The sequence below is a fragment of the Diadema antillarum genome, unplaced genomic scaffold (assembly GCF_040938485.1).
Source record: "Diadema antillarum isolate AM-2024a unplaced genomic scaffold, OU_Dant_1.0 seq00000973_RagTag, whole genome shotgun sequence".
Lineage (NCBI taxonomy): Eukaryota > Metazoa > Echinodermata > Echinoidea > Diadematoida > Diadematidae > Diadema > Diadema antillarum.
The window spans coordinates 1,384,423-1,399,759 of NW_027271815.1; the positions used below are offsets into that span (position 1 = coordinate 1,384,423).

The following is a 15,337-nucleotide window of genomic DNA, read 5'->3' on the forward strand; positions in this document are numbered from 1 at the left end:
CAAAGTGAGCGCGATGGAAACTGTCAATCTGTTGAAGAAACGATTCAAGTTTCTGAAAAGTACGAGTGCGCGTCTGAGGAAATCGTACGCAGGCCAATATAGGAAAATTATCTTCGTCCGGAATCCTTACACCCGTCTCCTGGCTGCGTTTAGAGATCGATTAGAGACCTATCCGAATAGGAATCTAGTTCACCGTCGCACTCACAATAAGAAAATATACACAAAATATGGAAATCACTCTGAAGCGGAAATGCCCGGTCCGTCAGTAAAAAGAGAGATGTACAATGTGACCTTTAAAGAATTCATCGACTATTTCCTAGCCGAGAATTACGACATTCATTGGGAAGATGTGTACAAGATCTGCAATCCTTGCCTTGGTTACGACTACATAGGGAGATTGGAGACGTACACCGAAGATGTTATTGAGGTGCTGAAGCTCATGGGTGTGGATTCTAAATTCTATCCGTATAAAGCACTTGACGTTTCGAATAGCAGTGATGACGCTATCATGAAAAAATACTATAACACGCTTTCTGATGAACAGTTTGAAAAAGTCAGCCGAAGACTTTCTGCTGACATGGCGTATTTTGGCTACAAAATGCCCGAGAGCATACGGCGGCATTAATCAATATTGTTAAATAGTCTGTGGGGTATCCTGCCGGTTTGAACAGAAAACATCTGACGTCTGAGAGTTTTGTTTAATCTTACCTATCGTCATTAAGTAAAGTATTACTCCACTTTGATAAAATCATTATTGCGAAGACCACAAATGTAGTTTATGATGAGTCAAAGTATGTATATTGTTCTTCATATCATTTTGCTCTCAGTTTGAAGAATGAAATTAAATCTGCCAGGTGTGCCCGGTATATCCAGACTGGTATAAGATTGGCCAGTATCATAAATACCATGTTTCACTTGAAATCAACGAGCATATTTGCACGTATAATGTGTGCCACTTCAATTTGTTTTAATCGAATTCAACTGGTAAATCAGTCGGTTGTGTTGAAGGGCTTCCAAGTGGTATACAAGTACTAAGTTTGTTCCATTCGTTTTAGCTGGAATTGACTGCTATGTTTCACAACTTGCCAGTTCATTCCATTGGTTTCAACTGGAAAGAACTGGACCAGAATATGAATCAGCAACTTAATTCCAGTTGCTATACTGCTTAACATGACGCAAATCTCTCGTTTGAAGAGGCTACACCCCAGTAAATACTCTCTCTCTCTCCCCCTCTCTCTCTTTCTCAATGATCCAGTCAGCAGGCTGATTGTAACCAGGGAGGTAGTCTCACCTCCCCGTTGTAACTCACTGCCAAATAGCACATTGTCAGCACCGGCAAACTGGCAATGCTCTCCTTCTTATTCCTGTATTTTCGTTATTTACGGGTCAATTTTTTTCGTTCGAAATGTAAAATGGATGACCATAGAATTTCTCAATAGAATATAAAATTGAAAACTTTAGAAAGGATAGAGAAAATTGAGTTCACTTTGAATGGTCTGCCACAGGCAGATATCCTTATCATGCTCTTACGTAATACGACAGCTGCTTTCTCAATGATCCAGTCAGCAGGCTGATTGTAACCAGGGAGGTAGTCTCACCTCCCCGTTGTAACTCACTGCCAAATAGCACATTGTCAGCACCGGCAAACTGGCAATGCTCTCCTTCTTATTCCTGTATTTTCGTTATTTACGGGTCAATTTTTTTCGTTCGAAATGTAAAATGGATGACCATAGAATTTCTCAATAGAATATAAAATTGAAAACTTTAGAAAGGATAGAGAAAATTGAGTTCACTTTGAATGGTCTGCCACAGGCAGATATCCTTATCATGCTCTTACGTAATACGACAGCTGCTTTCTCAATGATCCAGTCAGCAGGCTGATTGTAACCAGGGAGTAGTCTCACCTCCCCGTTGTAACTCACTGCCAAATAGCACCGGCAAACTGGCAATGCTCTCCTTCTTATTCCTGTATTTTCGTTATTTACGGGTCAATTTTTTTCGTTCGAAATGTAAAATGGATGACCATAGAATTTCTCAATAGAATATAAAATTGAAAACTTTAAAAAGGATAGAGAAAATTGAGTTCACTTTGAATGGTCTGCCACAGGCAGATATCCTTATCATGCTCTTACGTAATACGACAGCTGCTGGAGTCATCAAACCCTGGCTTGGCCTCCAGGTTTGTCACGCCTGAGCAGAAAGCTTATCTGCAATGGACAAGTACTTCGACTCCCAACTCCCAAACGACAAATATACGCACCCCACTTTGGGTATTCCCCAGTTGGGGACTCGCCTCAAACGAGGGATTGACGGCATGACATTCCAGGTGGTTTTAACTGTTTCTTGACTCTAACAACTACATACATTCTGTAATATCAACGTAACATAAAAGTTATGTCTACTTTGGAAAAGCATGGTCAATAATAAAGTGGAGTAAAAGTGACATAAAACGACGTATATTACTGGTTTGATAATGTACGAAAAATGTACGTTATATTGTCGGGAACATTCATTCATATGAATACACCGTTATTAACGCCGGCAGTAGCTTATATGCGATTGACCATTATGAAAAGTTGATATCGATCTGCTGGTTACTTAACAATGGCAAACGAAATGACCGATTTCCACAGAGCAACGTTATTTTTTATAGCTTTAGCAAAAGAGTACATGGACTTTAAACTGTATTGTTATTTACCTTGAGGGTTTTAATTCACAATCTGCTAATGAAGGATCTGAATGGTCTTTGGTAAAGCCCCTTTTACACTTTCACGGATTGCTACACGGATGACCACGGATCGTCGTCCGTGGTGTTCCGGCATGCAAAATATCGATTTTCATCTCAATGACGGTGTGAACACGATCCCAACTGGGTGTTTACACGGAGAAGTACGGAGGCTACACGGACAAGTACGGTGCCTACACGGACAGAAGGAATGAACGCGGACCAAAGCGGAAACGATACGGAGGCAACACGGATACCAAGGAAGAGCACTGATGCAACTCGGTCCCTTCACGGATTACACGGATATCCCTAAAATGTTGACAGATGACATTTGCTTTTGCTTTTGATACTTTATCATTCTCGGGCGACATACCTCCAGAGCTAAATCAAGACATAAACAAAGCAAAACAAAACAAATCAAAACACACACAAAGAAGAAAAAACAGCAAGGAGGTATGTGTGGGTCACTTAAGCTTCTCCGGTGACCACTATACGAACAGTATGAGGGGTTGATGGCTGTACTGATGGGGGAAGCTGTGAGCAAATTTCACGGACTTTATGAGCTTGTATTGGCAAAATACACGAATATTTCATCCCGGATGGCGCCGATGCTAATACGGACGTCCCGATGTCTTCACGGATTGTCCCAGAACGAGTACGGAGGCAACACGAAGTAGCCGTTGTCTACGAGGAAGGAATAAGGAGGCAGCACGGAGTAGACGGTGCCAACAAGGAAGAGTTTGTATTGATTGTCATCCGTGATGTCCGGGATGAAAAATTAAGCAAGCTTAATTTTTTCCGCGGACATGCCGGATGATCAAGGATAATGCCGGATGACTTCACGGAGTCAATACGGTCATGCCGGAAACAGTACGGATGATCCCGGATCGATGATCCGTGGTCATCCGTGATGAGATCCGTGAAAGTGTAAAAGGGGCTTAAGGAATAAACTTGGTTGGTGCAAATACATAAAGCTTTCTTATAGAGTAATATATTATTTTCCATGTGACTTTTTGCAGATGCCCAAAAAATGTTGCAATATGAGATGTAAGATGAATATCAAGGAGTTACAAAGCGTAAATAAAAATACTATTAGAGACATGGTACTTAAGTTTATAGTGTATACCAACGTTACGAGACACGTAATCAGAGATACATTGCACATGAGCATTCCATCTCATATTTTAATTTATGTATACTCAAAAAATTTGATACTTTCATAAAGTTTTCACCCTTATGATGAACTTACCTGTCTGCTATGATGTATGTCATATAGTTAATAAATGTCACAATTTCCCCCATATTTTGAAAGCTAATTCAAGGAAAGTAAACACTCAACACATTTGCAAACATGCTATTTCATTTTTTTGCCAGTTATGTGAAACTGTCGTCTCACATTGTCAGGACATATTCTAGACCTAATGGGAAAAGTGTACAATATATTGACGCGGCATACCAGTCGCCATAGCAACATCTCTACTTTTTCTGTTTAATGTTTGATGCCGATTCCACTCGCTCAGCCATTGAATTAGTATTTCGGTGAGAATTAGCAATGTTAACAATCTTGCATCCATCATACATACAAATTATTCATTAGTTGGGTTGAATTCAGACCTTAAAAAAAAAGGGAAAAAGAATATTAACAAATATGGCAGACACATAATGGCAGCAAGTGCTTTTTTTTAGGGGGAGGGACATGTCATCAAGCCTTTTTTCACTTCTTTTCTGACAAAATTAATGATTTGCTCCCAGCTTGTCAGATGCAAGGATTTTAGTAGCTAAAAACAGTTTGTCAGAAAAAAAAAAAAGCTCAGGCGTCGTTTTGATTTCTGTTTTGTGTTTGCCAACAGTGTAGAATGACAGTTTGCAGATTTAGGCACTCATTTATTCCGACGCGACGTTTGCTTGCCCTCGCTGTTATCAGATAGTCAGCTGGTAATGTCTTGCTCATTATGGAGCACATTGTATTATCAAAAAAAAAAATAAAATGTATCTGCAGCTGCCTTAAATACACTGTGTTCTCATTACGGCTGTGTTGACTGTGATGTATACAGCTGTGTTGATTTTTTTTCCAAACAAATCTGAACCAACTGCACCTGTACTTGAACGTTTCAACAAGAGACCCCACTTTGTTTTTGTTTTTTTTTTTTTTTTGCCAAATGACACAAAATAGTCCAGTTTACACATTCAGATTTCAAGCATGTCATCATCAAAAATGACTTACCATGCAACCAGAAGCCTGCTTCAGATTTGCCTATTATTTTAAAGGACCGACAAAGCCACAATTATAATTGCAGTGATCACGGTTGGTTTATTTTCAGTATTTTGCTTTGTTTTGTTTTATTTTGTTTTGTGGGAGGGTTGTTAATCTAAACATAGCCAATGCATATCATCTTCATCTTCTATGATAAAATATGTCAAAAATTTCGCCAAAAGTTCTCACGAGCTTGTTGAATTTTAATGTAAAAATGCAAAAGCTTCCTCGTGTGGCCACATCTCCCATTGCACATTTACTGTGTTTTCTCATTAGATATTCAAACGATTTAATCGGTAAATGACTTGTAAGCAAGATATTTTAATTCGTATGGATCCTAAAAGCATGAGAATTACTAAACTTGGGAGAAATGGACCCCTGACATTCATTAAGAAGATCCACATTTCTATACGACCGCGGAACCAAATTTAATGGGGTTTTCTGCAAGGTCTAAGTAACAAGTTATAGTTTCATATCCTGAAATAAAATTTAGAATGTTTCAATATTTTGAAAGGTATATTATATTAAAAAGTTATGAAAAATCAAATAGTGCAATTTCTCTCTCTCTCTCTCTCTCTTTTTTTTTTTTTTGGGGGGGGGGGGCATACTTTATAGTATTCGAGAATCCGCGCAACGAATTTTGTACAGCTACTGACAAAATCTCTATTATAAATAGAGTCGACCGTTACCGATGTGCGGATATATGCTTCGATGATCATGTAATCAATGCTCGCTATTCGTCGTTTTCGAATATCCTGGTGGGCAGCAAATGAAGATTCAATCAGGCCACCCGTGTTTCCCCACACTGCTGGGTCTCTTGATTAAAGTGAAATCGTAAGGATCAATTTCTGATCTCATTTGGAACCTATGCAAGTGTAAAACATGCACGTCTTAATTCGAATACAGAAAAAAGAGCTTGTTTTTTTTGTTAGGAATACAGTGTACACATTATTTTTTTTTTTAACTGAAACGTTTATAATGTAGTTTCCTTCCTAACAGTACAATATTGTATGGTTGTAGGCCTATGATATTGCGTCAATATTGTATAGACCCTAAGTATAGTTGACCTGTGAAACTTATGTATCATTGATTCCTATCAGATGAATTCATTGATAGGCCTACTCTGTTATCTAAAATGTAAATAAATGTAGTCATCACATACGACAATTATGTCGTGCAAAAAAAAAAATGTAAGAAAACAGCACAGAGTATGTCGTGAAGTTAATAGGAGAGATTCAGAATAAGAAGCACAAGACAGGTATGCCCCTACTATAGTTTTATACTGGGTGTTTCAAAAAACATTTCCCACTTTTGATTCTTAATAATTCAAAAACTATATATCAGATAACACTGTCATTGATATGGGTGATAGCTGAATATTGTACAATTTTGTTAAAAGCGGATTAAATATGAAAGCATAAATCAGTTTCATGAAATCCATGATTAATTTCACAGTTAGGTTCCAGATTTTGCTCTATTTTCAACCCTCTGCACAAAACTTTCACTTTGCACAGGGGTCAATGGGTGTGTATGGGAGTGTGTGGTTAACACCCTGACAATGGTCCTGAACAATGGCCAGGGTTTGAATGCTTCATTATTTATTCATGAGAAATTCCACTATCACAACTAGTCTTTATTCAGCCTCTGGCAGTATCTGTGTAAAGTCAAACGCCTGCCGATACTGTCGTTGAGTGGCGACAGTGCTCTCCCTACTTCTGAAAAACGAAATTACAATGAATACCTTTTGTTCTGTCGTAAACATGGTGACAGGAAGCAAAGAAAATCAATCAGAGTATACACTTGTGTAAATGGAGTTAAATAAATCTACTGTGAAACAATCACCCCAATGAAAAATGCTGCTGAACTCTTTACCAAAAATGATCTCTTCTTATCGAAAAAGCGACAAATTTGTCAGACTATTGTTAGACAGTTGTCTTAAAATGAAGAACTTTAGATCATTATTTTATGCTTATTTCAATACCAGATTTAGTGATATGTGAAGCAAAATTTGAAAATGATTGCCAGCTGGAATGAAATGTGGTGTTTGCAAGCACATGGAATATGTGCTTACTTTTTCCGTGTGCATGCATTTTACCCTTTACCGTGCATGAATTCAGACTAGCAGTGCCCAGGGCAATCCACATGAATTATTGATTAAGCATTCATGTGCCCGGGAGCGTGTTTTTTTTAGACGGCGCAGATTGGGGACCCTAAAAATCTATTGGGGACCCTATCCCTAAACCTTACCCTAATCCTAATCCTAACCCTAACCATCAAACCCTAACCCTAACCCTAACCCTAACCCTAACCCCAACCCTAACCCTAACCCTAACCCTAACCAAAAACCCTAACCCAATGTTTTTCCCATAGGTTTAACACGCGCCATGCCCTAATCTGTGCCGTCTTAAAAAAAAAAAAACAAACGCTGCCCCCGGGAGCGCGAGACTGACGCCTAGTCGACAGGTGGTTCAGGCATGTCCATTGTCCAGGGCCATTGTCAGCACACACTCACATACACATCATTGGTTCTGTGCAAAGTTCATTTTTGTACAGAGGGTTAAAATTTGACCCAAATCTGAAACCTTACTTCAAAATCAATCTTAGATTTAATGAAACTGATTTATGCTTTCACATCCAAATTAACTTTCAACAAAATTGTACACTACTGGTATTCAGCTATTACTCATATCAATGACAGTTTTATCGGATGAACAGTTTTTGAACTATTAATGATCAAAAGTGGGAAATGTTTTTTGAAACACCTAGTAGAATACACGCTTATTTTTGGCAATGCGAATGGTTGTTAGCTGCAGGACGTGGCGTTGTGAGTAGAAATTTTTCGTGAGGTTTTTAGCTCGCGATATAATGCTTTTGCATGACGCGCTTCTCCGGCCAGTATCACCGTTCTGCGAAAGATTTTAATATCCATAACTTTACCATCATATTATACCCGATTTGGCGGAAACTTTTGGGCCACTGATCTGTTTGAGTGTTACGATGATGCTCTGTTCTGAGCGGGATTTAGACTTGCGACTTCTGATCCAAATTGACAAGTCCAGCATCTTTTCCACAGAGTCAAAATTCTGAAGGGCATTTTGATCGTGAAAGTGGGCATACTTGACAATGCTTGATTAATGTTCGAAGTTACATCCAAAGCGCATCACTGTCTAATGTCTAGTACGCATACCTACACTTGCGTTGCTAGCACTTTTTTTTTTCTTCTAGACACTATGCATACAACAAAGTTTTCTTCCTCACGCCCAAGAAATGAATAGCGCCCTCAAAGGGCTGGTCAAACTTCTGTTCAGAGTGTGCATAGCAACTCCACCTGTTGCACGTCTTTTCTCATGTTCATCGTAGGACATCCTATATGCCTACTTCATACAATCATTATGAAAAGGGTCACTACAGCGTAGTAATACGGAGCATTTGTCAGTGTTCGCAACACAATAGATTTTAAGGGTCATGTGAACACAGATGAGAATACTTCCCATTTGTCACCAAAACAGGAAAAAGAACAGCAAAACGCCAAGGGCATTAAAGGGACATTCCAGACGATTTTTATAATTTCACATCATAATAGTACATAAATCAACAACTCTATGTATAGATATGTGGAATTCATTGTGGCTCTACAGCAGAGAAACAATAATTTGAAAAACCTTAAACAAATCACACTGAACAAGGATGATGACATAGGAGGTTCACATATTTCAGAAATGTAGCAGTGTAATTCCATTACAATACCGCTTGCTTGCGAGTTCACCTGTGTATAATCTATGCATGCCTTCTTCTTTTGTTCTGCTTCCTTGAGCCCCAACTCATACATTCTTATGGTGACTCTGCCATGTCATCCTTGTTCATTGCAATTTGTTCTAAATTTTGAAAATATTCTTATACTTCATCCCAATTATCACAAATTCTGAAACTCTGTCCTCGGTATAACTAATTCATAGTTGTTCAAATGTAAAAATCTGCAAATCATCCGGAGGTCTCCTTTAACACGTGGATGATTGGAAGGGGAGGAGCGAGGAGGGGTCAGGGGAGAGAGGAGAGAATCCTGCTCTCTATGGCAATCGCGGTTTGAAATATACAGTACATGCAATGCGCTATTAAAAGGCAGATCCCGGAATTGCTGTTGGCATTCAGGCAGCCTAGTAACGTCACGTTATCATTTGTTAGCATTAGTTAACCATTATTGTTGTTAACACGCCAAACATTTGCGGCGATAGCCGTGATGGCAATTTCATGCATGTCCCCCCTGAACACGACAGCACATCGTAGGATGAGTTAATGAACAAGACACCTTTAGAGCAGTATGGCCCCTCGTCTTCGATTCCGGTCTATAGCTGTTGGAGTTTGTGCAATTTGCACCATCCTGTTTGTGGGATTTCTCAGTTACGATGGTGAGTACCAAAGCTATACAGGTCACTAGATTTCGACCAAGCCTTCCATGCAATATTGAACAACCGACGTTGTGTATGTAGGTTGGAAACAAGCAACATATGGCACGATCTACATGATTGTGTCTTCATGTTCTTTTTATAAGGCTAAGGAGAGAAATTGATATTGTCTGCTTGAGACTTTTATCCATTGTCATTTCTGTCGGAGTTTATAGATTAAATTGCAAATCGAAGAGCTTTTTAGCACAAGCAGTAAACCACCGATAAGGAGATTATGATTTTTTTTTTTTTTTGGGGGGGGGGGTGCATAGATTTCAGATTGAAATGCAAGGTGTTTCAGGTGACAGAACACAAACGTTTTCTTGATTTTTCTCCTTTTTTTTTTGGGGGGGGGGGGGGAGGAGGTATTTTTGAAGAAGTCCAACTCAAGTGAGGAAATGCACTGAACGATTTAAGATGATGCGTTACACTTCGAACTTTTGCCCGGGAAATAAGGCAATTCGTTTTTTGGTAGTGCAGACAGAAATAACAATATTTTGATGATAATGCCAAGATCTGATGTAACCTTGGTAACTTAAAAAAATCTAAAAGAATAAAAATGCATGTCCCATTTATAAGACCTGTATAGCATTAGACTTATTATACAATGTGCGTGCAATAAGGTTTTTCTTGTTTTGATTATTGGGAAAGAATAAGGAAGAACTATAGCAAAACGTCACGTTATTATTGTTAACGATAATCAATGATCATAATATATTGTTCATGTTAGTAATTTGTAGCAATGCTTATTGTAATTCCGGAGAAGAACCAGTTGTTTGCTCGAACATTCTGAAAACATTCTACGGCACGATGAATTCACTTAGCCATTTACAATTCAGTAGAACCTACAGCTTGTATGACCTTTCAGTGAATAGCGAATAATATGTGTTGTCTTTGCAATGACCCCGCTTCTCAACCAGTTGGCCGCGATGTCGGCCAAAAATGAAATAGAAAAGACTCGTGTTCAATCTTACTGGGCCTCAAGAAAATTTATAGGATCCAAAGTGGGCCTCGGGTTGGAAAAGGTTGAGAAGCGCATGCATGGTCCGTTCAGTGACCGGGGGGGGGGGGGGGGGGGGGGTGAATGGGACTATTATAGCAATCTTTTAAGCCATCGGCCCAATTTGCCCCCCCCCCCCCCCCCCCCCCCACTCACACTGAAAACGTTCCGGGGCCCCTTCAATGCTACATTTATCAGGTGTAATACTGTATTATTCTCCTTTACAGATGCATATGGGACCTCATTTGTAAGGCACGTCTCCAGTCATGTAACTGACAGTGTTAATCGGACTACACCCAAACCCGTCGTCCAGCCCTGTACCAAGGAATTAAAGAATAATGTAACTTTTCCCGTAAGTGCATAAACATTGTGTTTCGTCCATTTAACGATCCTGTAGTAATACAGTACCATCATGTTGTTTACTGTGCGTGCCGTGACAGCATGTATATAGATATCTTTTAAAATTTTTTGGCTCATATTCAGAACATTATTGTCAAGCTTTGTACTGACTCATGGGCTGAGATGGGATGTGTAAACATTGACAACTTCACTCAAGGATACGACAGTCCGTAGTAGATAGATGTTTTCCTGACTTTTTTTCTTTGCATGGGAAAAAGTGCCTAACGATACCGAAAACACTTAGAAATAGTGTATTATACATCCATTTAGCACGTGAGAACACGTGACTAATGTTAGCATTCATGTTCCTAATTAGTGTATTCAATGTAGCACTGTCTCATTTCATTTCATTTCATTTATTGAAGTATGGCAACATTTTACATACACATATCGAGTAGTAAAAACACACCAAAACAACAACAACAACAACAACAACAACAACAACAACGACGACGACGACGAACCCGGAGAATCTCGCTCCTGTACCGGCAGGCGTTATTCCCTCATTTTTGCCCCATCCAACCACAAAAAACCCAAACAAACAAACAAACAAACAAACAAACTACAACGTTATGATTATTTGGCCACTTTATAGACCAATGAAGTGAATGACCCCCTTAAGAAGAACACTAAATTATTGTGTGGAAGAATGCAGATGCATTAGATAGCCATAAAAACATTTATACCAATGGAACACCTGCCAACTGGGCCTATATATTCACTATAACTGAAAGCAGAAGTTGTACTGTTGTACTAGGTGTTTCAAAAAACATTTCCCACTTTTGATTCTTAATAATTCAAAAACTACATATCAGATAACACTGTCATTGATATGGGTGATAGCTGAATATTGTACAATTTTGTTGAAAGTGAATTAAATATGAAAGCATAAATCAGTTTCATGAAATCCATGATTAATTTCACAGTTAGGTTCCAGATTTTGCTCTATTTTCAACCCTCTGTATACAAAACTTTCACTTTGCACAGGGGTCAATGGGTGTGTATGGGAGTGTGTGGTTAACACCCTGACAATGGTCCTGAACAATGGCCAGGGTTTGAATGCTTCATTATCTATTCATGAGAAATTCCACTATCACAACTAGTCTTTATTCAGCCTCTGGCAGTATCTGTGTAAAGTCAAACGCCTGCCGATACTGTCGTTGAGTCAGAGTGGCGACAGTGCTCTCCCTATTTCTTAAAAACGAAATTACAATGAATACCTTCTGTTCCGTCGTAAACATGGTGACAGGAAGCAAAGAAAATCAATCAGAGTATACACTTGTGTATATGGAGTTAAATAAATCTACTGTGAAACAAATCGCCCCAATGAAAAATGCCGCTTAACTCTTTACCAAAAATGATCTCTTTCTATCGAAAAAGCGACAAATTTGTCAGACTATTATTAGACAGTTGTCTTAAAATGAAGAACTTTAGATCATTTATGCTTATTTCAATACCAGATTTAGTGATATGTGAAGCAAAATTTGAAAATGATTGCCAGCTGGAATGAAATGTGGTGTTTGCAAGCACATGGAACATGTGCTTACTTTTTCCATGTGCATTCATTTTACCCTTTACCGTGCATGAATTCAGACTAGCAGTGCCCAGGGCAATCCACATGAATTATATTGATTAAGCATTCATGTGCCTGGGAGCGCGAGACTGACGCCTAGTCGACAGGTGGTTCAGGCATGACCATTGTTCGGGGCCATTGTCAGCACACACTCACATACACATCATTGGTTCTGTGCAAAGTTCATTTTTGTACAGAGGGTTAAAATTTGACCAAAATCTGAAACCTTACTTCAAAATCAATCTTAGATTTAATGAAACTGATTTATGCTTTCACATCCAAATTAACTTCAACAAAAGTGTACACTATTCAGCTATTACTCATATCAATGACAGTTTTATCGGATGAATAGTTTTTGAACTATTAATGATCAAAAGTGGAAAATGTTTTTTTAAACACCTAGTGTGGCTTCAGAGCGACGTTGATGGTTGCACTTTGTACGATTGGATTCGTATACGTCTATTGGCGATTGGCAATTTTAGCGTTCCTTTGATAAATTTGAGATTGTTTTTGCTGACCTCTCCATGAAATTGAATGACTTATTCAAACTCTTTCATGCATTGTGTGCAAAATTGAAAGACCTATACAAAGAAGATACTTTTCATGCTTTTGCGCACACAAAGGCCAGAATTGAGCGGGAAAACCTAGGCCTATAGTTTCCAATTACATTGTTCTTCAAAATGTGAATTGAATTGGGAACAGAAGAAAACCAGAACAATAATTTTATTGCGAGTGGACTTTGGAATACTAGAGCGACTGAAGCTGTAAAAGGAATGGATTGGGTGTGTCGGGTTATTCACTATTTTGTGGACTTTTAAAATGAGTTACATTTCTGTACATGATCATCAAATTGAGTTTAGTGTCTATCACTCTACCAAGATATCTATACTCAGAAACCTAATCAATACGAAATCAATACGATACAATAAATGTAGAATTAATGATGCATGCTTTGTAGTTCACTATTTTATGATAATTTATGATGATTATCATACTGTAGATCGAACTCTTACTGCTTCGGTGACATAATCACAAATTTGTCCTTCCATCATTTACACTCCAGGAACTAATTCTATATGCCTTATCTGATATATCTATCCCTAATTCTTTCTTTTTCTGAAGACAACTTTTTTTTTCCAAATCATTTCTTTTATTTTCTCAGCATTATAGCCTTGCTTCATTATACTCTGACAAATCTTGATGCATAATCGTATGGTTTCTTATTACTCGTTCCAATCAGTGGATAAAGCACGAGTTGGGAAGTCATATAAACTCTTGGAAAGTTACTTATTTACTTATAATCAACCGATGGTTCAAATTCCATTTAAAAAGAAAAGTACGGACTCCGTCCACTTCTTTACGACATATCATGTTATAAAGAGATAATAGGCCTACTTACTGTTATTAGAGAGGCAAGCCAAGTGTTCTTTCAGTACCCTACTATAGGAGAATGATATGATGTGCAATCAAATATCATTATTTTTTTTATGTTGTTGTCCTGCTGTGACAACATTCATTATTGTAATTTTCGAAGCCATCGATTGCCGCTGTATTATACCGAAACTTTAAAAAAAAAAATCTGAACTTTTGAACGCAATATCTGATTTTCCTCAAACGTCACTTCTATGCTCTCAACAGATATGACTGCAAACACTCAATTCACATATTCATGCAGTTTTAATTCCTTCTTGTCTATTTCATGGGTTTTTGTCCAAATAAAGAATGCTTATTGATATTATACAAACTAGACCCGGAATTTGTCAAGACTGACAAATTAGGTGATCCGATCTCTTCGAAAATCAATGATTTGAGTCCTGATCCCAATAGGCATGACCATACCGGTTTCATTTGTGTCGAGGAGACATTGGCCGTGTGATGTTTGGATTCTCATTTAGAAAAGAAGTCAGACTTGCCATCTTTGGTACCGAATTCCGTATCCACTAACGAAGATACAGAATGAAGTATATTTGACCTTTGACCCCACTTTGCATACCCAAGATGGCATCTGAGCAAAAAGTGGTTATTTAGTGAAGTGATCATTGTAACATGCCCTTTGCGTGTGCAAAATATGGGAAAGACAGGACATGTATTCACCAAGATACAGGATGAACAATTTGTGACCTTTGAACCTAATTTACCTACCCAAGATGGTGTCCGATCAAGTAGTTGTTATTTTATGAAATAATGTAGGTGACATGAACTAAACATGTGCAAAATATGGGGGTGATAAAGGCTGTTTTTCTTGAGGTATTGCAAAGAAAGTTTCAGAAAAAATATCATAAAACATCGAAGATAAGCTTTAATTTCAACCAAGTTTTTTGACATGATGCCTACAATTTATGAAGAAACGAATTGCACATTACGATAGCCCAAACTCTCAGCTACAACATATTAACATTTGGGAGAAATTCACCGAAGGGTAAGTGAGCTAGTTCTCGATAAAGACAACCATGTCAATTTTCACATCTAGAAAAAATTCCCTCCCATAGAGATAACACGTCATAACGAAGATAGAGGAAAAAAGTACATATGACCTTTGACCCCACTTTGCACAGACAAGATGGCATCTGAGCAAAAAGTGGTTATTTTGTTAAATGATTCTTGTAACATGGTCTTTGCGTGTGCAAAATATGGGAAAGATAGGACATGTATTCACCAAGATACAAGATAAAACATTTATGACCTTTGACCTTAATTTACATACCCAAGATGGTATCTGATCAAGTAATTGTTAGTTTATGAAATAATGTACGTGACATGAACTAAACATGTGCAAAATATTATGCTTATAGAGCTTGTCATTCTTGAGTTATTGCAAAGAAAGTTGCAAAAAGAAGGGAATATCTCAATACATCGAAGATAAGCTTTAATTTCAACCAAGTTTTTGGACGTGATTCCGACATCAAATGAAAAAATAGAGGGCACTTTGACGATAGCCCAAAGT

The 15,337-nt window shown here is 38.2% G+C and overlaps 1 protein-coding gene across 1 annotated transcript in view; it reads left to right on the top strand.

Annotated features, from left to right (window-relative positions):
* Positions 1-250: 250 nt before the first annotated feature.
* LOC139742002 (carbohydrate sulfotransferase 8-like) overlaps positions 251-15,337 on the top strand; it is a 29,899-nt gene continuing 14,812 nt past the window's right edge. The window contains exon 1 of the mRNA XM_071652566.1: positions 251-553. Within this exon, the coding sequence (XP_071508667.1) occupies positions 251-553 (303 nt within the window). The remainder of the gene's footprint in view (positions 554-15,337) is intronic.